Source organism: Sarcophilus harrisii, chromosome 6, assembly GCF_902635505.1.
Source record: "Sarcophilus harrisii chromosome 6, mSarHar1.11, whole genome shotgun sequence".
Taxonomy (NCBI): Eukaryota; Metazoa; Chordata; class Mammalia; order Dasyuromorphia; family Dasyuridae; genus Sarcophilus; species Sarcophilus harrisii.
In genome coordinates, this window is record NC_045431.1 from 163,088,526 (window position 1) to 163,116,397 (window position 27,872).

At 40.4% G+C, this 27,872-nt stretch overlaps 1 protein-coding gene across 8 annotated transcripts in view; it reads right to left on the minus strand.

The window, feature by feature from the left end:
• RUFY3 (RUN and FYVE domain containing 3) overlaps positions 1 to 22,820 on the minus strand; it is a 127,749-nt gene extending 104,929 nt beyond the window's left edge. Inside the window, exons 1-2 of one of the 8 annotated variants that reach the window (XM_031943923.1) lie at positions 22,428 to 22,446; positions 4,114 to 4,301 (exon numbers count right to left, since the gene is read on the minus strand). In XM_031943923.1, the coding sequence (XP_031799783.1) occupies positions 4,114 to 4,291 (178 nt within the window). In that variant the 5' untranslated portion in view covers positions 4,292 to 4,301; positions 22,428 to 22,446. Of the gene's footprint in view, positions 1 to 4,113; positions 4,302 to 4,415; positions 4,985 to 22,427 lie in introns of those variants that run through there. The other 7 variants (XM_031943922.1, XM_012551941.3, XM_031943927.1 and 4 more) reach the window with 7 other exon arrangements.
• Between the last annotated feature and the right edge of the window lie 5,052 nt (positions 22,821 to 27,872).

Genomic DNA, 27,872 nt, shown 5'->3' on the forward strand with positions numbered 1-27,872 from the left:
AATGAGAAGGATCAGATGTGTGCCCAAAGTCACAGTTAGTAGCTATCTGAGGCAGGATTAGTATCTGAGCCGAACAAGGAAGTATTACTGCTGGGCCAGAGGAAAAGTGTAGAATTTATAAAGTCAGGAATCAGAGTTGAGGATAGGTTTCACTTCCATTCAGTCAGTCAACAATCAACTGAGTTAATGCCTACTACAAGCCATGCCTTCCTCTTCTTAAGGTGCACAATCCAATGTCCAACAAACAAACAAGAATGCAGATAGTGTAAAATGCAAAGTAAGGGAGAGAAGGGACTGAGAGATAAATCCTGGAGAAGGGCCAGGAAATCTGAAGGCAGAGGACAAAGAACAAGAGCTAACCCAGTTCTGAGAGACAGCCAAGAAAAAGCCAGGTAGGAAAGGTAAGGCGGCTAGAACATGAAGGGAGTTACGGATAAGGAGACCAGACAGAGAAGAAGAAAGGGGCCAGGTGGCTTTAAATGCTCAACAGAGAATTTTACATTGATGCTTGAGGCAAAAGGGAACCAGGGGAGGTAAGTAATGTAAGTAAGTTCTAGGTTAGGGCTACACAAGTAAGATTACACAAAATTATCAGCCAAGTTCCCATGGGTTGAAGGTATCTTTTATAACATCAGCTTACATCTACATAGCACTGTAAGCCTTAGAAAAATATTTACCTACTTGTGAAGAATGGTTATTTCCATTGCACAAATGAGGAAATGGAATAAATGGTAGCTCAAAAGTTCAGAGAAGAAAATAGATCTGGAATCCAAGAATGTGAGTTCAAATCCTGGCATGGCTACTTACCAACTGTGTGACTTTGGTCAAGTCATCTGACCTTTCTGGGCCTCGGTTTCCCTGTCTGTAAAATGAAGGGAACAGCCTAGATTCCAGTTCTTTAACTGGTTCATAATCCCCACACAACCTCACACTGAATGTAAGGGTCACAAAAATGATGATTTATTATCAGTAAATGTTTGATTTGTATTCCTGCTTTATATATCTACATACCCAGGGTCACATAAAAATTTCTTGGGTGAAAAGGGGTCATGAGTGGATTAAAACAAAACAAAACAAAACAAAACAAAAAAAAACCCAAAAAACCCCAGACCATCCCTAGGGTCCTTTTCTTGTTTTAAAGCCTTATTGGCACAACTAGTAACTGATGAGTCCAGGGCTCTAATTAAGGTCTCAAAAGACTCCACATCCTCTCTCCACTACTCTACCTAAACAAATTCAACTCACCTAGATGTATCAGTACAGCCTTGGTCACATCTTCCCCTACCAATAAATCAACTCTCTGGGTTGGGTTGGGCTCTGACGCTAAGTTTTTAATAACATACCCCAGGGCAGCCTCATTCCAGACCCTGTTCTACCGTCCAGGGTTGAGAGGACCCCATCCAAAGGGCCAAAATTTACAAACCCTTTTGAGAATGCCCCAACACAGTTTAGGAAGAGTTTCTGCTCAAAGAGGAAAAAAATATATGCTACACCCAAATCCTTTAAGTCTCACTTTTCAGTTGTCCCCTTTTCTATAATATCTAAGTCATTTTTGCTATTTGTTTTTTCTCATTCCCCTTCATTTCTCTTGTAATATATGAAATAAAGGCTTCCTTTCTTATATTTAATAAGACAAAAATTCCAATTTCCCAATTATCCTCTTAGGGTACTTCCCCCTATCCTACATGTCATTTTTCCCATTCTCTTCACTGTGTTCTTCATTAGCTACTATTTCCATAATTCAGAGCTCAGGCTATATGTAACTGTGACATGTCCTTCCGGTGGCGGGGAATATTTCCATGGATTTGTCCATGAAAAATCAAACAGTACCACTGTGAACCCATCACTTATATTGACTCTCCAATATATTTTTCAAAATCAAACAATGGTCACTAAATAAAAAGTATTTTGGCATAAACATTCAATAATGAGAGAAGACTGCCTAATGAACCCAAATCAAGAATCTAGCTTGGAGATACTGGATCAAAAAGGTAGGAGACAATCTGCTGAAAATTAGGAAAATTAGGAAATACCTAACAAAATAATTGGCAAAAAAATGTAGATAATATTACATTTTGAAACTAAGTCAATCAGCAGCCCGCTGGGATCACTACTCACATAGCCCCTTAAAGGCCCATGTTCCTATGGACTAATTGCCCTTCGGAAGTCTCTGTAAATTCAGAATCCTATGACTCAACAAATCTGTACTTTGTGTTCATCTTGGTCACTTTCCAAAAGTAGAATCATTTGCTTCCCCAAATCTCTGGATAGTGTGTCTGAAAAAGATCCTGGAATTTCGCAGGATTTTAAAATGGATAATGAACAATTCTGGCATTTCTAAAAATAGACCAACTTTCTAAAATACCTACAAGGCCTAAGATGAAGACGACGGCAGCAAGGCAAGGGTGGGATAATGGAGAGCATGCCGGTGCAAAAAACAATCAGGAAAACCCAGGTTCAAGTCATCTGACTTGTAGAAGTCACAGTCAATTAACTTTAGGCCTCAATAGAAGAACAAATGCCGACCTATATTGATGTAGGTGTATCCTGCCCCTAAAGAATTCTTTGCATCCAAGAAATCCAAAGTCTGTATTGCCTCCTCCTCCCCCAAAACAAAAATTTCCAAGACATTTTCCTTAAAAATGCGAACTAGAGTTTAAGATATATAAATAAACAAAACCAAACCAGTATGGAGTAAGGGAGGCACTCTAAGCTTTATTCTCTCATTTCAGTTTTGGCCTGGCAGCACTTTCTACCAGGAAAGAGCAAACTATCAATGGGAGTAATGCTAGAAATGAATTTTCTACTTAAATCAACAAATCTAGTTTTTTACCTTCAATTATGTTCAGTGTAATTTGTAAAGAGATTAAGGAATTTAAAAGCAGCTTTTTACTCAAGGAGGGAGCCTTGGGGAGCAGAGAACAGAAGAGGAGAAATACCTTGTTGTTTATATAGGCTTCCAAAGAACAGGAAAACAGGAAAGCAGAGAGGACAGAGCTGGCTGAAAGCCAGGAAGACATGGTTCAAGTGTTGCCTGCCTGCAACTCTAGCACTGGCCTCAAGGGTAAGAAAGACCTGGGTTAGAATTATTTACTTTAACCTCTCAGTGTTCTAGGGAACTCTAATACTCTAAGTTGCAGTGGGAGTGCCAACATGCATAGGTGTAGGGAATTTCCCCATCTGTAAGTTCCCTGTACCAATGACCTCTCTAATGGAGTCCCTTAATGCTCCCCAAAATTATATATGCCCAACTAAAGAAACTGGCGGTGACTTTACTTTCAACAAGGGCCATGTTTTAGCAGAAATTGTGGCTACTAATATCTGATGAAAGTGAAATTGCTCAAAGGAATCCCTGGGGTTTAATGATCACTATTACCAGTTGACCTTGATACATAAAAACATTTTTTTTTAAAACTCCACCATCACTAGATCTTTAACGTAAAACCGATCTCTCATCTAATTAGATCACATCATGCACAGTATTGATTTTATATTAATTAAAGGCGGGTTTCCAAAGTGGACTTTCTAGAAGTAAACCCTACAATTAAATTCTATTCAGCTCACTTAAGAATTCAAATGGAGGCTCCCTCCCTCTCCTCTAGGTGCCCTCTTAATTTATCCTATGGAAAGCTAGTCTTTGTGGTGCTGACACCATACAGCGTCTAGCCCTATTTATACAAATCACTGACTGCTAGGTGGCATTAATATGTGAGATATTCATCAAATTCCTCGGATATCAAAAGCCCCTAAATAGGCACCAACTTGGAAAGAGATGCTCATAGGAAAAAGGATAAAAAAAATTCCAGTAAGAATTGTTAATATTATGCTGGATTACTTGCCCTCTAAGGGAAGGGGGTGGGCGGAAGAGAGGGAGAAAAAAATTTTGGAACTTAAAAGTTTTGCAAGGGTTAAAATGTTTGGAAAATAAAAAATCTTAAAAAAAAAAAAAGAGAATCTGTTAATACGGGGTATAAAAAGGGATTAGAACGGGGGAAAAAGAGAATGTAGCAGGTGGAGCCCTTTTCGCTCTTCCCTTTCCTACCTCACCTTCACTGCTTTAACAATGGTGGGGGTGGGGGTGGGGAAGTGCGAGGGCGGGGGTAGGGGCCATACCTTCGTGGGTAGGTTCTGGGTCTGGTGTAAGGGAGATGTCATCCAGCTCCCTGAGACATAGCCACTCTCCATCCATGGACACCCGAAATTTGCAAAGGTAGATGGTCTCCATGGCCGCCTGTGTGATCTTGTCTGTGGTAGGGGTTGGCATATCGGTCGGAGGTGTCAGGGCGGACATGATGACTCAGCTGGGACCACAACACACAGAGGAAAAATAAAAAAATAAAAAAGCACCACCCCCCACCAAGAAAAAATCCAAACCCAGGCTCCCCAAACCAGCCCCACCCAAATTCCAAGCTCACTAGAATAGGGCTTCCCGGCGCAGCAAAGAAGGAACCCCTTGGAGGGCAAGGTTGGATCCCTAGAAATAAACAACGCCGAGCTAGCTTTCTTCTCTGGGCTCGCCCCTACCACACGGGCGAAAAGCCAAGGATGCCCGTCTCCTCCAGCCCGCCTTGCGCGCGCTCCTTCCCCTCCCGGCTCCCGAGGCTTTCCCGGGCGGGCTACAATCCCGCTGGGCCGCGGCCACCCCGCCTGGCTTCAGAAGCCTGGCCTCTGCTCAGCAGGGCGAAAAACCGGGCCCAAGGGCAGGGGAAGCAGAGCCCCCCAAAGGCGTTTGGGGCTCCTGTCGGCCTCCGAGAAAGAACGGGTCCCGGGCTCGCGGGTCACGGCGGGCCTCTGCTCCTGGAAGCCCAGGCACCGGGAGGACGCGGCGGCCAGGCTGCGAGCAAGGGTGGTGACCAAGATGGCTGACTAATGAGCTGGCCTGAAAATCCGGGCTCATGTGACCGGCGGCTGCTCCCAGGGAGCGAGCGAGCGAGCGCACGCAGGATAAGCGCCTCCCAGGATGCTGGATGGAGGGATAGATGCTGATGATGCAGGATGCTCTCCCCCGCCTCCTCCCGCCCGCCGCGCCGTGCTGGTCAATCTGGCCGCGGAGCGGGAGCCTCCTCATCCCCCCCCCCCCCCCCCCGCCGGGATCGGGGGCGGTGGGATTCCCAATATGCAGGGAATCGGCCCCAGCTTTACACAGGCGGCGTCTATTTAAAAACCGCCGAGCAGAGATTTCCTTCTCTCCCGCCAGCTTCCCTTTACGAGCTGTCTCAATCTGCCTTCTCAGTGTGGGCAGGAGCGGCGTGGAGAATAAAAGACTCTTTGGAGGGGACGTGAGCAGCAGCCGCTTTTTAAAAATCCCCAAGCGTTCCCGCATTTAGAAAGAACTATTCTAGGAAGAACCGCCCCATAAATGGATGCGAGCATGTCGTCTGCGGGAGGAACAAGGGCCCAAGGAGCTCCTCTCTCTGTAGAAGGGCCCGATTCTAAGGATAGCGTTGTTATCTTAAGATCCGTAAAAACAGATTTCTGCTTTTGAGATTTGGTTTAACTTTACATTTTAACCATGCGCTCTGCGTCACTGTTGGGAGGAAGGGGTTTATGGGTCTTAGAGGATCACATAAACACGGGCAGTTATTACCTCCACTTACTATAAATAATATTAAAAGGCTACATAAAAGAGAAGTTGGCTCAAGACCATCCCCAAACTTTCCTGATTAAGGATGCACAATAAGTTCAATTTTTCTTCGTAGCCTTTTCATCATGTGAAATTACTCTTGTGTAAAATAATATACAATTATAAAATAACTTGATCCCCTGGGGTGGAGAAAAAACATGCCATTCAAATCTGGGTCCTTTAACCTACATTACGATTTTTGTCTCTTTTAACTTCCTTTTACAAACTGCCTAACCCTGTCTCCCAGACAATTAATAATATGAGAAAAAGCCCCAGAGCTTTCTTTGAAGGGCTATTAAGCAATAGCCCTTACAACATGCCCCAAGCCCCCAACACTGTACATTCTAAAAGAAGGAATATAGAAGGCACTTAAATATGTTTGCAAACTTTAAAGTGCTATGAAAATTACTATTTTTATCATTTCCTCCTTGTAACTAAGTAGAGGTGAATGCAAATAGACAATCAGATAAGCAGACCACTAGGAGTACTGTCATATAACTCTGGATAAGTCACTTATCCTACCTGACCATCCATTCCTCCTCTGTAAAGACACAAAACTAAATGACCCGTGTCCCCAGTAACATCTAAAAGGTAATTTTTAAATTTAAATAAAGTCATAATTAAAGAAAATCTGCTATAAATTCTTATGAAAACTGAAAAACACAAAAACAAAACCTTTCTTTTTTGTTGTTAGGGCTCATCCAACTCTTCATGACCCTATTTGGGATTTTCTTGGCAAAGAGATTAGAGTGGTTGACCATTTCCTTCAGTTCATTTCAAAGATGAGGAAATTGAGGCAAACAAGGTTAGTAAATTGCTGATGGCACGCAACTATTAAGTGTCTTACCTCATATTTGAACTCAAAAAGAGTGTATAAAGCCAACTTTTGACCTTGCATTTTTTTTTGGCTTTGGCAATGCTCTATCTACCATCAGACTGGAACCCAAGCTCTCTTACCCCAAACTCATATTACGATAATAGTTCAGAGGCCTGGATTTATGAATGGACATCCCAACTTAAACAAAACAAAACAACCCAACAATAACAAATGTACAGCAGTAGTACTCTGGCAATGTGGATTAAGAAAGGAAGAGCAGGGAATAATAATCTGAAGGAAAAGTGACTTTTTAAAAAAGAAACATTTTACTAATTTTAATTGTATAAATAGTAGACTTTCAACTCTTTTAAGAAGCCATTCATCCTTTACATAAGGATAAGTATTCATAGCCTGCTATAATGTTGATTGTAATCTCTCTATGATTAATACACTTAGGTCAGAGATAACAAATTCACTAGCCTGTAACCAGCAGGGCCCCCTTCCTTTCTTAGCTAGCTAGGCTGGTCTTGGGATGACAGAAATGGAGTTCCCATCATTAGATCTCTACTAAAAACCTTTCAGATAGGAATTGCCCCTAAAATATCAGAAGACACTTTCAGACTAGGAGAGAAACTACTGAAATGAGAAACATAAGTCACTTTTTTTTTTTTAAGAGCTAGAATTTTTGTTTGAATAGTGAATGTGGTCATAGTCACTCTTCCCTATTTTTTAAAACTACTTTTTTTCTTTTTCTTTTTTCTTTGCTCTGAACTTTGCAAATGAGAACATTTCACCATAAAATATCATAAAATAATCAATAAAATAACCCATAACAGAGCCACAGGTGGAGACTCCTATTCTCCTAAGCACCAGGGGTGTGGCAGAAGAACTATTTACATACTACTAAATGGATGACATCCATTTGGAGCCTCTACAGGGAGGAAATGGCCTAGCTCAGGCCAACATCGAAAATGGAGCCACCAGGAGACAGAGGCAGAAGCCAGGGAGGGATTCCTGTATAAGGCAGAGCACAGGGAAGCTAGCCTGAGCCAAAACTTTTGGGAGACTGCCAGAGCTGTGCTTAGGGGGAAACTACATCCCTCATCCAACAAAGCAGAGAGATAACAAATCACTGATGGGGCTAATAACCAAAAAGATTAGAAAAACAACAAATCAAAACCCATAATGAAACACAAAACAGACATTCTGAAACATCAGAGGAGATAAACTGGCAACAACAAAAATTAAGTAAATCAGATAAAAATAACATCTTAAAAAAAAAAAAAGATTAAACCATTAGTTAATCTGATGAAAAGAGGAAATTAAATAGCCAAAACCAAAAAAATACCAGAATTGCCACAAATGAATAAATAAGGATAAGTAATCAAAATTATCTTGTTCAATATATGTGAGGATAACTGATCAATTAATTCCACAAATATATTGATTACCTAGATTAATAGAATAAGAAATAGAATACTAATAATTTAAGTAAAGGAAAGCAAAGCCAACAGGCCATAAAGCAAATCCCCATAAAAAAAAAAGTAACTCAGGGCCAGATGGATTTACAAATAAATTAAATATATAAATCTTTCAAAAGATAATCATACCAATATTTTAAGATTTACTTGGAAAAACAGAAAAAGAAAGAAATCCTATAAAACTTCTTCTAAGACACAATATGAGAATAGAGGCACATGCATGTAATCCTTACCCAACCACTAGGGAGATTGAGTATGGCAGATTTCTTTTGCTCAGAAACTATAAGCTGCAGAGGGCTATGTGTGGTTTGGAATCAATATAGTGAGTTCTGGGGATATTGAGAATGGAGGGAAGAATCAGTTTCCTTAGGAAGAAGCAAAAAGCTCAGATCACAAAGAAAGCTGGTCAAAGTTGTCCTGCCTATCAGTACTAGTTTGGGTGCATAAGTAGCCTTACACTTCTATCCTGGAGGATATAGGGAGATCCAGTCTTTAAATTTTGTGTGTGTGTGTGTGTGTGTTCGTTCCTGATAACTAAACCAGGGAGAGATAAAGAAAAAGATCAGTTTCTAAAGAATATTGATATAAATATATTTAGTAAGACAATAACAAAGATAATGAAATATGCTTTAAAAGATTATATATTATGATCAACTTAGATTTATATATCAGGAATGCAGGATTTTATATTAGAAAAACTATAAATATAATATATATCATTAACAGTAAAATAGATTAAAATTATATCATTAGGCACAGAAAAGCTTTTAATACAACTTTTTTATATAAAGTCTAAAATGGACTGAAAAAAATGGACTAGACTTATAAAAAGTCTAAAATGGACCTTTTCTTGATATGGTAATAATAATAGCATTCTCTGTAATGGAGAAATACTAAAGGTCTTTCTAATAGGGGTAAAGGTGAAGCAAGTATTTATAATATCAATTATTTGGTGTAATTTTTTTGATATCAATAATATCAATTATTTTATATAATTCTAGAAAAGCTACTTAATAGTAATTAGACAAGGAAAAGAAATTGATGTAATAACCAGACAAAAAGGAAAGACAATTTTGTAGATGATATTGACTTACTAAGAGAATTTTTTAAAAATTCAATTTAGAAATTATTTGAATTAGAAATAGGATTTTAAAAAACAACTCACAAATATCAGCCTTTCTAAAAGTATCAACAAAAGCCAAAGAAATTTCATTCAAAATAATTAGAAAACGTATAAAACAGAGAATTTAGTAACCAAAAATGCAAGTTATATAAACAAAACTATAAAACACTCCACAGAAATAAAGATTTGAATAACTGGAGAATTACTAAGTACTCATGGTTAATCTGTGCCAATATGACAAAAATGATAATATTACCTAAATTAATTCACAGCTTCAATAGGACAGGTTTACCTTATAGAGTTATACAAAATAACAAAATTCAGAGAAATGTAAAACAAAAAAAAGAAAGCCCTCTGGGCCTAGCAATATCAAATGTCAAAATATTTAGTAAGCAGGAATAAACAAAATAATATGATTTATTTGCAAAAAGAGAGGTTTATCAATCGAGTAAGTTAGATACAAAAATTACAGAAGCAAGTGAACATAGTAACAGTGTATTGGATGGTATAAGAATTCACTATTCAACAATGGCTGGGAAAACTTAAAAATACTCCCTAAGAAATGAAATTTACATCAAGATTTCATAATATGTACCAAGATAAGCTCCCAATGGATATATGAACTAGATACAAAAGGTCACATAATTATAAAGAAAGAGTTCATGACCACAGAAACGATAGAAAAGTTTACAGAAGATTAAATGACCAGTTCTGATTACATAAAACTCTTTTCAGATTTTCACAAACAAAATTAATAGTTAAAATCAGAAGTGACGAGTTAAATGGGGAAAAAATTCTTAAGAGAAACTTCTTTGATAAAGGTCTGATATACAATTCATATAAAAAACTGATTTAAAGATAAAAGTCATTCTCCAGTAGATAATCATAGGAAATAAGCAGATGATTTTTAAAAGAAGATATCCATGTGATCAAAACCTTATGGAAAAATGCTCCAGACCACTAATATTTAGAAAATCTAAATTAAAAAAAAACAAACCTTATGTTACATATCACACCTATCAGAACAGTTAAAGATGATGGAAAATAATAATTGGGAGGATTTACAGGGAAACTGGAGTACTGGTGCCCCCTCTCTGAAGCTATAAACTAGTCCAATATTCTGAAAAACACTCTGGAAAGTCCCTCTAAAGTCACTAAATTAGGTATATCCTTTGACAAAGAGATATCACACTACTAGTTCAAAGAAAGAGGAGGGAAAAAAACTATGTACAAAAATATTCACAGAAACATTTTTTCTTGTAGAAAAGAAATGGAAAAAAAGCAAATGGTTCCTTAATTGGTGAATAATTTAACAGATTATGATTTATACACGTATGAAATAAGGTTGTGCTGGAAGAAACGATGGAAGGGATGGAGATGGTTTCAGAGAAACCTAGGAAAACCTGTATGATCTGAGGCAGAATGAAGTATTCAGAACCAAGAAAATGAAGTATACATTGACAACAAAGGAAAGAAAAAAATTCTGAATGACTTAATTCTCATCAATGTAATAATCAACTAGAGAACAGATGAATAAGCTAACATTTACATAGCGATTTAAAGTATGCAAAATGCTTTACAAATAAATTTTTAAAATTCTTATAAGGTATTATTTCCCTGATTTTACAGATAAGGAAATTGAGAAATTCAGGTATTAGGTGTTGGAGGCAGGGATTTGAATTCTAGCTCCTAACTCCAAATCTGGTGCTCTATCCACTGTAGATCCAAGACATCTGAGCTTAAAATATAGAATGAGATATTTCCAGAAATGGCAAATGTTCATTTGTTGACTATGTTTATTTGCTATGGTGGAAGGGGGGAACTCTTTAGTTCCAAATAAAAAAACAGAAAAAGTGAACAATGGAACATATTATTATTATTATTAGGTACACATCACTGAAAAGCAAACATACATAACAGCATAGTATAATAACATCCATAATATCAAATGGGAGAGGGAAGGACTATAAGAGAAAAACTGCTGGGAAAAATTTCAGGCTGTCTGCAGGAATTATACCCTAGGCCACAATCAGCAATTGAATACATGAGGTCACATCATCAACAAATATAGAGAAATAAAGGAAAGCTCTTTCACAACCCTAGATAGGGAGAAAGTTCTTGATCAAACAGGGGAGAGAGAGGATCACAAGAGATAAGATGGTCACTTTATTATATAAATAAGTTTAAGAGCTTAAGACTTCTAGAACACCCTAAAAACAACAGTACAGGGCCAAGCTAAGTTGTAAGTTTTGCTTTAATATTGTCCATTAGTCGACATATTATAAATATGATCATGTTAAAAAGAAATAGGAGATGTGGTCCCTCAACATATAGTATAAACTTTCCTTGAACTGAATGGAAGAAGGTGAAAGTTTAAGGAAGTTCTTCCAACCTTAATAGGAATTTATAAAATACAATTCTTTCTCACCTCTACCTCTTGAAATCATTAGCTGCTGTTTTTCAAGGCTCAGGCTAGGGCTATCTACTTCAAGGGGTCTTTCTTCATCCCACTGCACACCTCAAATTATCTAGATTTTATGATCATATATCTGTAGTTTTCCAGATAGACTGTAAGCTCCCTGAGGGCAGGGAAAGTTTCATTTTTGGCTTCATATCCCCTCCCAGCAACTAAACAGTACTGGGTTTATAGTTGAGTATTTAATAAATGTTTATTGACTAATGAGGCAGAATATTAAAAAATGTCAATGGATGAGCACAATATTGCCTTATGTACTTTATGTGAGATAAGAGCTAAAAATGTCAGCTAAGCTATTTACATTTTTTTTGTGGGTGCGAATTCTTCTATAGTTGGGAAACATGGCTAACTGTGGCAGCCAGACTTCATTTTATATGAATAATTCTCAGAGTTAAAATAAAAATAAATAAAAAGGTGGGGAAACCCTATTGCTGGCTATTTGAAAAGGCAAAATATGCTTTGGTATTTCAGAGACAGCACAGATAGGCAGGATAATCATTAATCAAAACAATCTCCCCGCCCCCAAAAAAATACAAAATCATGAATATACACAAAATTGTTTTGCAGATTTTCAACAGAAAAAAAAATGTTCTGAACATTGGGTGAGAAATAATTTTAGTGGTTTTTTGAGGGTCTTTTTTTTTTTTTTTTTTTTTTTAAACAGAGGTAGACACAGTATATAGGTCTACAAGCTAGGGAATTGTATTTATTTTTTTTAAAAATAAAAACATTTATTGGGGCAGTTAGGTGGCACAGTGGAAAAAGCATTCTCCCTGGAGTCAGGTGGGCCTAAATTCAAATTAGATCTCAGGCACTAGACAATTCCTAGCTGTGTAATTTACATAACAAGTAAAACCTTGTGTTACTTAACCCCAATTGCCTCCTCATCTCCCCCCAAATCTGGATCCAGAGAGTTGGATATGACTGAAACAACTGAAAGTACTGATCTTGGCACTGGATTGGATATTGGGAGGGTGAGTGAGTTGATTGATGACCCCTTGGTTGTTGACTTCAGACAGTAGTGCCCTTAACAGTATAGCAAAGTTAGGAAGGGGAAGAGATGTTCTTGATTTGTTTTCTGGAAGGGTGATTATGAATTCAACTCTGGATACATTAAATGTCCCAAAAAGTCAGTTTGTGACGTAAGAATGGAGTTTAACAAAGAGTTAGGCCCTGTATGTCACCTGCATAAAGATATTCGACTCCATGGAAGCTGGTAAGATCCCCAAGACAGATCACATAGAGCTATATGTCTAAAATAGACTTTGGGGAACACGCATAGTTAGGGAACATGGCCTGGGTGAATCCAATCAAGGAGACCAAGGAATGGTCACACAAATAGGACAACCACTAAGAGAAGAACGTAGTGAAAATGTAGACAGGAAGAAAATGTGATCAATAGTCTCCCAGATTCCAGAGAGCGGTAGAGGGATTCTTTGATCTGACATCAGAATGTCCTCTCTGCTCATAAGAACATCCATCTCCTGACCTCCATCCAGCACTGGTTCCAAACACATTCCTTTCAAAGCCAACTGGCCCAATACACTATCTGGAAGACTTCTGCCTAACTTTTTCCTTGGTCCTAGGCACTGAACTAAGTTTTTTTGAAGTTGGAGAAACAATAAATAGCTTGGTTTCCCCATGACTTAATAACAAGTCAAACCTATTCTCTACTTCCATCCACTTCTCATCAACAACCCATCTCCCTGATCCAGATTTCTTCCCATCCAGCAATTCTGACTTTGGAGCTCTGCTAGGGAAAGCCTTATATAACCCTAATGTTCTATCTATAAGTAGAATTTCATTACTATTCTCATCATGGTTCACCATCCCACTATCCTCCATGGGACTAGAACAATGCTCCGATGATACTTCCTGAAATTAACCCATTTACATTGGATTATACTTCATCTCACATCTCCCCCAAATCTAGTCTGATTCCAGAATGGGGCGTAACTTCACCTAATAGTCTGCCCAAAGTAAAAGTTTCATCTCAAATCTGGTTTATTTTCTTTAATTTATAATACTTTGCAGCAGGGACTTGATAATCATTACTTGAGTAAGCACTGGTTCTTAAATAGACTAGGTGGATGACTAACCACAGTTGTCTTAAAATAACAAACAGCATTTTAACTTATCTGTGGCGAGGTACTGGGCATCCAGATGACAATACAAGCCAAGAGGGCCAGTTCCTACCTCTTGAGAGAAGACCCAGGATTTGAGGCTGGGGGGAAGTGAGGGTGAAGCTGAGTTCAGGTTAAAGATTTACCAGTGAGCAGAGAATGAGGTGCCATATCCAAGGGTAGGAGGGCAAAGAAAGACCCAGAGAATGAGTCCCCAGCCATCATGGAAAGGAGTGAGCTTGGCTGGGGTCCCTCGGGAAATGGTGGTGGTTTGCTCTGAACACAATAGGGCCACGGAGTACTTAATTTTTTTTTTTTTATTAAAGCTTTTTATTTTCAAAACATATGCATGAATAATTTTCAGCATTCACCCCTGCAAAACCTTGTGTTGCAGTTTTCCCTCGTTTCCTCTTACCTCCCCCCCTGGACGGCAGATAATCCAATATGTTAAACATGTGCAATTCTTCTAAAAATATTCCTGCAATTAGCTTGCTGCACAAGAAAAATCAGATCAAAAAGGGAAAAAATGAGAAAAAAATAAAATGAAAGCAAACAATAACAAAAGAAGTGAAAACTCTTGATTCAGGAAGCCCAGAAGCAAACCTCACCTGGCTATTCCCAGTTTTGGAGTTCTTCCAACATCTACAATAGTCTGAAGAATTATTTGTATGTTTTTTTCTGAGACAATTGGGGTTAAGTGACTTCCCCAGAGTCATACAGCTAAAAAGTATTAAGTGTCTGAGGCTGGATTTGAACTCTATCCATTGTGCCATTTATAGCTGCCCCTCTCCCCCTTTTTGGGAAGAATTATTTTTAAAGCAGGTTATTTTTAGTACCAAGAATGAAAACCAAGGTGGACAGAGAAAAGGTATTGTTAACCACAGGGCCACAATCATGATCTGCTGAGTCTTTAGAGATGAAGGACGGTTTTCCCAGATGCAAAATTCCATATAAATGAATTTGTGTGAGACAAAGTACACCATGGCGGGTCATACAGAACTCACATTTTCACCCCATGTCCCAGGGGAGTCGGGAGGAGAGTTGGCAGAAGACAGGGGTCATGGCTCCTTGTAAATGGAGCTCCAAAGGGGTCCTGGTACAAGTACAGAGAGCTAACTCGGATTCAAGTCCTATCCGGACACATCCTGGCAGATTAAGGAGGGACAAATCATGCAGGAAAGTTGTCTCAAATGGTAGGGACTTTAGAAAACAGGTGCTGGTTTATGCACTGTGGGGAATTTCCATATTTGGGAGGTTCTCCTAAAGCAATGAAAGCACATGGCTGTACATGTGTATATGTATAACTGTAATATGCATTACATGTATGTAATACATATATTATACACACACCCGGTTATTGTATGCACACACATATGTCATATGTACGCACACAGCTGTACCATAAAGTCTATGTGGAACTCATTTACATACATGAATACATAATACATTCATAATGTATACGTACACCCCCAAAATAATCTCTATAGAGCTCATACACATATACTATTTATATGCACATATATAGCTATATACAAATGTGTGTATGTTACACACACACATAATCTATATGGAATGCATATATATATAAATATAGCACATATATATTATATACATACCCATACATATAATCTATACAGAGTTCAAATTTATCAATTTGACCTCATTTTTACCATGAAATAGTTCCAACCAAGTTAGGAGCCTGAAAGTTTCACTATGCCACCTGAAAAGTCACCCATTATGTAACAAGATAGTCCAGTCAAACCAAAAAAGAAAAAAGTCCAAATTTAGAAAAGACACTTCCTCTTCAGAATATTCCCACCCCCTCTTGGTGTCCCATGTACTTATTACACAATTCTGAGATCAGTGCCCAATCATAACCCTAATTTCTTCCTCAAGATAAAACTTGAACATTGAATTTAAAAACAAAATAAATCCAAATTCAAATGGCTAATTTAAAAACATTCACTCCTCTTCATTAACAGAGCTAACACAGTCTACTGAACTCCCTGACCAAGTCCAAGGGTTAACTTGGGATCCAGCAACTTTTAAAAAAATATTTTGCTAACTACCTTTCCATAGAATTAGTTTTCTTTTTTGATCACAAATTTTACTTTATGCATTTAAAAACATTTTTTTTTCTGATAAAAAGGCCTCACTGAACTGCCAAAAAGATCCATAAGTAAAGAACTCTTTTTCTGCTCTCCTTCCATTCCAAAGCCATTCATTTCCTAAAATGTAGGATTAGGTCACAACTATCCTCTGTCAGTGTCACATGGTTCTAGGATTAAATAAAAGCTTCTTCTTTGGTTCATGGAGTCACCCAACATAAACGGATTTTTGGGGAAAGATTCAAAGTCAAATAGCCCACAGAAATTTTTGAGATTTCATTTTATTCCCTCTGAAGACCAGCAGAGCACAAGGTTTTGCATTTATATCACTGATTTAGGAGGACTGAATATTTAATTGAGGTTAAAACCATTCAGGTCATATCCCTAGAGATGACCGCTGTCATCTACTTCTTCTTTCACATTCAGTAAGTACACAAGGTACACATGTGACTGCTGGAAGGTCATGATCTGCCTCTGCTCTTCTCATACAAGATTCATTTTCTTGAGTTATTTTTAGGCACCACTAAACAATTAAAATAACAGCCGCTCCAAAAGCATACCTAAGATTGTCTACTTTGGGGCCGATCGGGATCTAAACTAAAAAGCTCTTTACTTCCCCTCTCCCCCAATATGTCCATATCTTCTGAGGTTTTCTTGGCAAAGATACTAGCATGGTTTCTCCAGCTCACTTTACAGAAGAACTGTAACCCAGTTTGCTGGGTTAAGTGACCTGCCCAGGATAACACATCTAGTTAAGTGTCTCATATTGGATTTGAACTCGGGAAGGTGAGCCTGCGTGATTCCAACAGTTTTGGGCAAATGTCACCCTCTCCTTTTCAAATCTGCCCAAACCACTGAGCCAACCTAAACTTGTATTTTTGTACATATTATTGCCAAAAGCACACAAAATCTTTGGGAACAGGGGCTGTTTTTGCTTTGTATCTGCAAAGCCCAGCATAAGTATTTAATAAATTCCTGTTAATTGATTTTTAGATGTAATCTATCCTGGCATCGGAAAAATCAATTACAAAGTGGTCACCTTTAACAAGGGCCACAAGGTGCTATGCCCCACCAATATTCCTCTGTAACCTATAGGTACACTACCCAAGTTAGTGAAACCCAGCATTTCAGCCCTGACAATCTGCTTGGAACAGTCCAATATTCAATTTTCCTTCTCCTTTCCAACTCCCCTCCCCTTGCACCCTCCCCCCCATACACACACCTTTTCCCTTTAACTGTCCCTCCTAAGCCTAGCCCTAGGAAACTTGACCAGCTGGCTGGCTCCTGTTGTCCTAATAAGGAGATTTCATTGACAACAAATGGGGGGAAGTGCCATGTTCGAAAGGCCCAATCAGGTGCAGTCCTGGACAGCAGGAAGAATACAGGAATTTGGTTCTCCAAGAGAGCAGCTGCTTCTTAGGGGATTGGCAGGGGGAAGGGGGGGAAACAAGGGGGTGTCAGGTTCCTGCAGGGAGTGTGGCTCTTTCCCTAGTACGCAAAACATGGGCTTGTGGGGGCAAGTTTGAGAAGGGAAGGGAGGGGTGCCCTCCCTCCTGAAACAGTAATGGCCACAGGCAAGAACAGGACCGGGAAAACCAGAGAGGGAAGTTTCTGGCTTTTTCTGAGCAGAGTGCAGAGACCAGGGTGAGCAAGAATTAAGGGAGTTCTGAAGAGATTTAAGAATTCCGTTTCCTGTAAGATTTCCTCCACAGCATGATTCTTACAGAAAGATTTATTAAAGGGTCTTCCTAAGTGAAGACCTAATTCTAGGGGGCAAGGAAGCCAGCACTCACCAAACCTGCTCTCCTGGGAAGTTGATTGAGCAATGACAACTCCAACGGGAATAGGAAATATTTGTCTGTCAGCCCTCCACCTCTTCCCAATGAGTTACCTTTGCTGCAGAGGGGAAGGGGTTTGGTGGACAGCATTGATTCTTTTCTATCTCAAACACTTTCTAGGGTGGGTATAATGATAATAATAGCTATCTCACATCCAAATGGAATACTAAGGGGACACTGCTGGAATTGGGATCCTCCTTTTCTGTTTGAAGAAAAAAAATTTAAAAGTAATGAACAAACTTTTATTTTAGAGATTTTTTTTCCTGGAAAAAATTCCAGGTGTAGAGTGGAGGCAAGAGAAAAGAAACTGGCCCTCTGGAGACAACTCCCAGGATTAAGTCCAGAATCCTAGGCCAAAGGGGTCATGTCTCGGGGCCCCTTTAGGATGTCTCTCGGGGCCTCTGCCTGGACCATGGAAGGAGACCAAGAAAGGGCACAGGAAGCAGCATCAAAGAAACCCGATCCTGTCCCCCTAGACTCTATCCCTGAGTCCCCTTCTTAGTAACATCTCCCCAGTTTTCAAGGATTCAGTTCTCATCTCTCATATATGCAATGTTAAACAAATCGGAATCTCCAACCCTAATCTCTTAGCTGAGGCTCCATTCTCAATTCAACTGCCTTCCAGACATAACCAATATAACTTCCTAGAGGTACCTCAAAACCCAAAACACTCTTTCCCCCAAAGCACTCCTCTACCAATCCTCCATGGTATTATCAAGGGCATCCACATCCCTCAGGTTCACAATCTTGGCATCATATTCCATGCTACTCCCAATTCATTCTCATGTCAAATCTGTCTCAACTCTTATCTTCTACCATGGGCCTTTCTCATCCCTCCCCATTCCCTAGCCTTAAGTCCAAATTATCTGCCACTTAGACTATAAACATTAGGAAGTACAATATTTTGCAAGTTGTCTCCCTTCTTAGACAGGTGGGTTCCTAGAGTACGGGGGCTATATTTTTTGCTATTCATATCCCCACAAGTTAGGACAATGCCTAGTCCAAAATAAGCATTTAGTAAATGCTTGTTGATTGAGGAGACACTGGTGCATGTACAACTTCTGCCTTTTGTGGAAAAAAAAAAAGCAATCCTCAAATTTTTGATTTAAGGATCTCCTCTACACTCTTTAAGAGTCCTTCTCCCAAGAGCTTCTGTTTATGTGGCTTATATCTATTAATATTCACCCTATTAAAAACTAAAATATCTTATAAAAAGTTTTAATCTGAATCAGCCTCCCCTGAAATGGAGTCCCCAAAACACTTTGAGAACTGAACAGCTGCCATAAAAAATATATGCTCTTCACTCAAGCATCTATTGTTTTTGTTTTTTCTTCTATGATCCTTCTGGATTTAAAAGGCCTACACCACCCAAAATAGAACAGTAAGACTGTTATGGATTATCCTATCAAGCACTTGCAGTTGAGCTTTGAGAGACTACAGGAAGCCAGAAGCCAGGTTAGTTTACCCCTGACTTAGCAGTACAGTACATTTAACAATAGCAATCCATTAATGGGGCAGTCATTCTCCAATTGATAGTCAAAGGATATGAACAGACAATTTTCAGATGAAGAAATTAAAACCGTTTCTAGTCATATGAAAAGGTGCTTTAAATCACTACTGATCAGAGAAATGCAAATTAAAACAACTCTGAGATACCACTACACATCTCTCAGATTGACTAACGAATGTTGGAGGAAAACTGGGACACCAATATATTGCTGGTGGAACTGTGAACAAATCCAACCACTCAAACAGTTTGGAATTATGCTCAAAAAAGTTATCAAACTATGCATCCCTTTGACCCACCAGTGTTTTTACTGGGCTTATATCCCAAAGAAATCTCAAAGGAGGGAAAGTGACTCACATGTGCAAAAATGTTTGTGGCAGCTCTTTTTGTAGTGGCAAGGAACTGGAAACTGAGTGGATGCCCAGGAATTGGAGAATGGCTAAATTAAGTTATGGAATACGAATGTTATGGAATATTATTGTTCTGTAAGAAACGATCAGTGGGATGATTTTAGAGAGGCCTGGAGAGACCTACTTGGACTGATGAAATGAAAATGAAAATGGTGAAATGAGCAGAACCAGTAGATCATCATATAATGCAACAAGATTATACTATGATCAATTCTGATGGATGTGGCTCTTTTCAACAATGAGATGAGTGAGGACAGTTCCAATGATCTTGTAATAAAGAGAGAGCCATCTACACCCAGAGAGAGGACTGTGGGAACTGATCCACAACATAGCATTTTCACTTTTTGTTATTGTTTACTTGCATTCACTTTCTTTCTAATTTTTTTTCCTTTTGATTTTTCTTGTGCAGCATGATAATTATATACATATGTATGCATATATTGGGTTTAACATATATTTTTACCATGTTTAACATATATTGATTACTTGCCATCTAGGGGAGGGAGTGGAACACAAGGTTTTGCAAGGATTAATGTTGAAAATTTATCCCCATGCATGTTTTGAAAATAAAAAACTTTAATAAAAAAAAAAAAATTAGGGGCAGCTAGGTGGCTCAGTGGATAGAGTGCTGGACCTGGAGCCAGGAAGACCTGAATTCAAATGTGGCCTCAATCACTTACTAGCTGTCTGATCCTGCTAGTCACTTAACTCTGTGACTAGAAATGGTCAAGTGAAGTACTCCAGTATATTTGCCAAGAAAACTCTACTGACAGTATGGTCCATGGGGGATTAAGAATTAGACTTAAATGAATGGTTAATGGTTAAATGAATGCCTCAACAATAAATTCAATAATTATTGGCACTGATAGATGCTAGGATTGAGAGGCAAAAAAAAAAAAAAAAAAAAAGTCCCTGTCCTCCAAGGAGCTTACATTCCAGTGGGATGATGAAACAAGAGGATACTCTAATTTATATTTTAATATATTTAACATCTACTGGTCATCCTGCCATCTAGGGGAGGGGGTGGGGGGGTAAGAGGTAAAAATTTGGAACAAGAGGTTTGGCAATTGTTAATGCTGTAAAGTTACCCATGCATATATCCTGTAAATAAAAGGCTATTAAATTAAAAAAAAAAAAAAAAAGAGGAAATGGTACCCAAAGGAAAAAAAAATAATAATAAAATAAACAAGAGGATACTATAACTATGAACAGAGGTTGTAACCTGAGGTGAGGGAAGGAGAGTAGGAGAAAAAAGGGAGACTGAGAGGAAGGGAAGGAGAAAAGAAAAGACAAGAAAAGAGAAAAACAGAAAAAGAAGGATAAGGGAGGGGATAGAGAAACAAAGATGAAGAAACTAACTTTTGGGGGATCGGAGAAGGCTGTTCAACGGTAAGTACCTGAAGTTTAAAGGAAGATGAGATTTCTAAGAAGTAGAGATGAAGGGGGACAGCTTGTATGTGAATAAATGGAGGTGGGAGGTGGAAGACACTGGTGTGCTTAGAGCTGGTGAAAAAAAATTAATAAATATCGCTGATTGCAACCAGATTGTGGAAAGCCTTAAATTCCAAGTGGAGGAATCTGTGTCTCTGTCTTAGGGCCCCTTTCCTTGTTTAGCTTATTATATCACTGTTTGGCAAGCTAGAGAGCACTCCAAACTCCTACGGTACTATCTGTACTACGCATTTGGCACATCACACACTGCCTGGTATTATGACACACACGAAGATCAAACTGAGTGTCTCACAGGAGGGTGATCAGTGGCATCCACCCAGACCTCCGGATTTATTTACAGTGATGGGGTCCAATCTTGGGGGCTTCCAGAAAATTCCTCCCTCTCGGATGTATCTGCCCACACCCAGGGTCTCTCCTGGGGGCATCCAAGGTCCGCTCCTGTACACAGAAGGCACTCGGCTACCATTCAAGCACCTGGCTTGGCAATACAGTGAACACCTGATTCCACAAGACAGAAAATGCCCAACACAAACAGCTTTGCCCTTGGATTTCTGGCTGACTTTTGCCCTCTAGAGAATGCCTCACAGAAGCAGTCTGAGTCTCAACTATCCTCAGACACAACCTGCTTTTAATAAGTGCCTACGGATTTCAGCGTTTCAGCAGGCAGTAAGCGGGGAGAGCTGGGGATCTCTTCGGATTTCCCTGTGGGGGAAGGCTGCCTTGTGACTCCCTGGTAGAGGGACTCTCCAGGTGAGGAGACCATCGGCTTCTCAGCCCCTTAGAGTCCCGGACTGGTAGAGTGCACACAGAGGGCCCGGAGTCAGGGACAGAGCTAGGCCCCCTGACTCCCCCACGTCCGGCCAGCCTCTCCATCACCGCCCCACGCTGTTCGGGCCCCGTCACGCCCCCAAGTCCCTTCAGCCTCCTCTTCTACGGCACCACACTGCCTGCTCGGGAGCTCCCGTCTGCGCCGGGCCCGCTAGGCCCCGCTCACTGCCTCTGGGCCGGGTCCCGTCCCAGCCAGCACTCGCGGGGCTCGGGAGCACTCCCGGCAGCCCCGGGGAGCACCCGCCCCCGACTTGTACGGGGGCATTTGTGGGAGCCCCGGAGCGAGGGGAGTGGTGGCGGGCCGCGGCTGGGAAGGGGGGCGGGGGGGGGAGCGGGGGACGGGCAGTCCCGCCTGGAAGAAGGGATTGGCTTCAGCCTCCTCTAGGAGGGGCGAGGGGGCAGAAGCGGGGCGTGTGTAGGGAAGATGAGGGTGGCTCTAGCCCCACCTAGAAAGGAGCGGGGGGGAGTGGTCCGGAGCCGGGTAGCCCCAACTGGAGCTCAGAAAGGGGAGGTGTCCCCAGTGCTCAGCTAGGAAGGAGCGGGGGCGGGGGTCCGGCCTCGACGGCAGCACCTCGGGGAGCGGCACGAGCCCGCGGAAGCCGGGTCCCTTCCCCTCCCGCCCTCCCCCAGCCCGTACTCACGGGGTTTGGTGCCGGCGGGCGCCGGGGAGCTCAGCAGCAGGAACGGCAGCGGCGAGCCCGGGGACGGCGGCGTCCTCCAGCCCCACGGCGGGGGCTGCGGCTGGTGGTGGAGCCGCGCCCCCGAGCCCGCGCCGCCATCGCCCGGATACAGAAGGAAGAAGGGCGCGGGCTCGGGCGATCCGGGCTCGGGGCTGCCGCCGGCCGGGGACCGCTGGGGCTCCCCAGCGCCCTCGGCCCGCGCCGCCGTCGCCGCCTGAGCCGGAGCCGGAGCTGAAGACTCTGCCATCGTGGCCGCTCAGAGCGCCGGCCCGCCCCGACCAGCCCAGCTTAGCCCAGCCCCGGGCAAGCGAACTAGCTAGCCGAGGAGCTAGCTGCCCGGCCTCCCCCACCGGGGGCGGGGCGGGGCGGGGAAAAAAAACAGGGGGAGGGAGAAAACCTGGGGAGGTACGAAATGGAGGGGAAGGGAGAGGAGGAGGAGCTACCTCTGCTGCCCCGCCCGGAGCCTTTCTCCACCACCTCCCCTCGAGGCCTGGCCCCTCCCTCCCAGAGCGATAGGGGAAGGAAACTGAGGGAGGAGACCCTCTTCCTAAGAGCTGAGCTGAACCCCGTCCGCCGCTCAAAGGCTGCTCCCCTTTTCTTCTCCCCTCCCCCTTCTCCTTTCCTCCACCCGAGTTTCTCCCCTCCCTTTCTCCAAGAAAAGGGACACGCCCCGCCTCCCCACGTGGGACGGGACCCTCTCTTCCTCCCTCTTCTGGACCCTGCCTCTGCCTCCAAGTCTCTATACACCTGGTTTAGGAAAGACAGCACCCCTCTACCTCTAAAATTCACCTTTGTGCTGTAGACCTAATAACTTCATCTGCTTGAGAGGACGGAGTGGGAAAACCTTCCTTCCTGTGGTTTCGTTTTAAGTTAAATCTTTTAACCTGAGGCTTGGGAGGGGTTGGTCCTGATGTAAGGTAAAGGTGGTGTCCTCCCCTCCCCTCCTTTTGTTCCCTGGAAATCACGTGATACCCTGATCAATAGGATTACTTTCACATCACAAGAAATTGTCTATTTAGTTTGTAGTCAACGAGCGTTTATTAAGCGTTCTTGATGGACCCAGTCACTGTGCTAAACTCTGGGACTTCGGGCGAAGAGTCAAAACCAGAATTTAAAAAAATTTTTAAAAATCATTTTTTATTGTTCCGTAATGTCAGGTTATTAACCCAGGCTTTACGTTAAATGTTTCTCTGAAAATTTCATCTTTTGCCAATTAATGTGGGCTTTAAACATACCAGGTTTTTTGTTTTTTTTTTTTTTGGGGGGGGAACATGGATTCCCTCCATGACAAAAAAAATGTCCATACGGACTAATGGGAGGGAAACTCACGTTTGCTATATTCTCCTCTCCCCGATCCCCCTCCCCCCACAATGTGCTCTCGTTTAAAACGCTTTTGTGTTGTTGCAGCGTCCATGTGTAGGGAGGCGACGTAGGTTTCTCTGGAGAATGGATATAAAATGTCCACATGCCCTTGTTTCAAAGGCAACCAGAGCACCCAGCGAGTTCGTTCAAATCTCTTAAGTAATGATGATTAACAGTTGCAGAGGTGCTCTGCTGATGATACTCAATCATTTGATGATGCTGTGCAGTGGAACCCATGGAAGGGTGAACACCAAGGCAGCCTGGTGTAGAGGAGGGATTCCGAGTACAGAAGAACCGAGTTCAGATACCGATTCCGGCTTTGACTGGGGCAAGTTAACCTCTGCCTCAAAAATTGAACTCTCCATGGCCTTTCCAATTTGAAAGTCTAGAAATAATAAAGGCTCATTATCTGGGCAAGACCAAATATATAAAATCCTGCTTTCAGAAAGTCCTTATGACTTGAAAGTTCCTATCTCATACCTTAATCTCCTCACATGACACTTTAAGGATATTATCCTCCCCATTGGAATTAATACAAATACATGATAACAAAGATTTCATCTCCATCTCCTATTGGGGGTATTTTCTCTGTCTTCCATATCTCCTCATTTCTCTCCTAGCTTCTTTGAAATATCTCACCTTTTATATGAAGTTTTTCCTAGCTCCATTAATGGTAGTGCTTTCTCTCTCTTGAGTAATCTTATGCAATTTGTCCTGTGTCTTGTTTGCACATAGTTATTTGCATGTGATTTCTCTGTCTCTTCCCTCCTCCTGCCATTAGTCTGGGAACTGCTTAAAAACAGCAACCTTTTTGAGTATATTCACTACAGAGATTATTTTCCTGGAAAAGATGTAGGCAGAAAAGAAAAGAGATGCAAAAATATCTTACTATGAAGTTATTTTCATCCATCGGAAAACGAACTTTTATCATTTTGAGAGAAACTAGTGTGGTACTGTGTTTTCAGAGAAGTTAAAAGAAAATTACTGGAGATTTAGACAAATTTTGTGCAGGGATGAGCCAAATCTTGCTCCAGTAGGAGAGTTTACTAAATTTTCAGTAGGGGACACCTCAAAAATCAGTAAGAGCTATAAACCAGGGCTTGATTTGTTTTATTGATGGTAAACTCTAGTGGTAATAAATTTTAAGCTCCTTGAGGGCAGAGATTGTCTTTTGCCTTTTTTTTTTTTTTTTTTTTTTGTATCCTTTACACTTAGCCCGGTCCCTGGCACATAGTAATTGTTTAATAAATGCTTATTGATTAGACTTGAAGAGAAAATAATGCAGTATTTTATAGGCATATTTTTCCTTCTCAAATTGCTGGTAAAGTTGTCTGTATACCACAGGTTTGAGGTAATTAGGGTATTTTGCACAATAAAAAGATTGAAAATAATTATCCATGCCTTTATTGATTTGTGATATTGTATGTTATAAGGTGGTCATTCCTCCTTGCCTCTACTCTTTCTGAATGCTTACTTTTCCAATCTACCCCTGATGGCAGATTGCAGCTTCCTAGAGGGAAAAATTGCTATAAATCTCCAAATTCTAAGAGTAACAGATGGATAGATATGTCTTCAATATTAGGTATGGTTAGCAGAGGAACTGATAAAAATTAACCCTTAAGCATTAAGGTAGCTCTGATTATAATAGAGATCTGTTTTTGGTCCCACCCTCTAAAGGTAATCCAGTCAGAAATCCAAGTTATGTCAAGAGCCTGAGGCTAAATTCTCCCTCTAAAACAATTTATGGCTCATGGCTTTGCTCCTACTTTCTTTTGAGTCAGCACCTCAACCTTGTGGTTATCTTTCCCCTTTTCCTTTGCCCCATGCCATGTGGTATCTCCTGTAATTCCACTATGTCCCAACCCCAATTCTTACAGCTACCTAACTCTTTTAGGGTGCTAAGGCCTTCAGGATTTAGCCTGCCAGCTAAGGGTATACCCCAACCTCATGGGGTGCTCCTTTTCTACTGGATAAATTGTGAGTTCCACTGAGGAACTTGTCTTTCATATGCTTTCCCACTCTATTTCATATTTATCATTCCTGGTGTCTATTGTATCCCTTCATTTTGTCTATAACCTATTTTCCTTAAAAAAGCTATCTTTTGCCAAAGAAAATGGCCATTGTGAATTCTTCACATGATTGAACCCCAACTTTTGGTGCCAAACCCCACATCATAGATCACATTAGATATTCTTACAACTAAAGTGTCTGAGTCCCTACTAGTGTGTTGCTCATTAACAAATCAGCCAGCTGAGTCATTTAACTTTAGAAAAAAATTTTCTGCATTAAATTAATTTTTAACAAAAAAAAAAAAAAGGCAGAACAGAAAGTGATTGTGTACAAAACCTCAAATCTCTATTACACATATACACATAATTTGCTTTTTGAAAAGTATATAATAAATTGAACATGTTACTTTCAAGGCTATCTTGCAACGTGATTCTTTCTGAATTTTCTTCTCTTTTGTACTTTTTTTTGACCAAACAGAATATTTAATGATCTGCAACTATTTATGTATGTCTTTTTAAACCACCAATTTCTTTTTTTGCTGAGATTTTTAATAGTATTTTTTTAGTATCTGTAAAAACAAATTTTTATTGCAATATTTTGATTTCCAAATTCTTTTTCCCTCTCCCACACTACCCCAAGACACTAAACAATTGAAATCATGTAAAATATTTCCATATTAGTCCTGTTATTAAAAAAAAAAAAAATAGAAAAGGGGGAGAAAAAGCCTTAAAAAAAAGTGAAAAAAAAATGCTTTGATTTGCATCCAGACTTCATCAGTTTGTTTTTTTCCCCCAGATATGAATAGTTATTTCTTCATGAGACCTTTCAAATTGTCTTGGATTTCTATATTGCTGGGAATACCTAAGTCATTCATAAGTGATCAACATAAAACATTGCTATTACTATGTGCAAAGTTATTCTCATTCTGTTAATTTTGGTCAGGATCATTTCATGTAAATCTTTTCAGATTTTACTGAAATACACCTGCTTGCCATTTCTTACAGTATGATGGTATTTTATTTTCATCCAGAGCCATCTCCAGTCATTTCAATCTATATATGGCTACTGGACCTAGATAATTCCGGAAGAGAAAGTGAGATTGGTGACTTTACACTTCCTTCCCTCACTCAAATCCAGTTTATTGCATGATATAGCATTACCTCCCTACCTCCCTCCCTCCCTCCCTTCCACCCTCCTTCCCTTCTTTCCTCAATTCCTTGGAATTCACAATTTAGATTTCTTTAAGGATCATACTTTAAACCCAAACTCTGCCTCTTATTGATTGGCCAACAACAGGTCACAGGCCAAGACCCCTAGGCCTTTGCTTTGGCTCTGATTGCCTCAGTGAGAATGTAAATAGAAACGGTTTGCTGTTCGGACTCGGGCTCATAGGTTCTTCCCCACTCAGATATTTTGTTATTGTTATTAATTAGGTAAAGAGGGCATTTTCTGCCTCATTTCAAGACCTTCCCTTAGTTACTGAATGGATAGTTGTCTCAGTCAGACTGAGATCTGTTAAGCTTTTCGCTTTAAAAAACCTAGGTCTCCTACTGCCTCCAGGACCATCTCCAGGCACTTTGATCTATATGTGGCCCCTGGACCCAAATGCTTCCAGAGTTGAGAAAGCCCTCCCTCACGAAAATCTAGTTCATTTGCATGTTAGGTATCACCTTCCTGAAGTCATTAAACCACCAATTTCTATATATTTTTTTACTTTTTTATTATAGCTTTTTATTTTTCTAAATGCATGCAGAGATAGTTTTCAACATTCACCTTTGCAAAAACCTTATATTCCAAATTCTTCTCCATCCTTTCCCCCAAACCCATCCCAAAGACAGCAAGCAATTCAATATAGGTTAAACATGTGTGCATATTCTTTTAAATGCTTCAATTACCCTTTTTCTTTTCTTTTTTTGCAGTTATTACCAGCCCTCTTTCTTTCATCTCAATTTTCACTTGGATTTGAAAAAAAAAAAAAGGGGGGGGGGAAACTCAAGCAACAAGTATGAACATTGGTCATGCCCAACATGCATT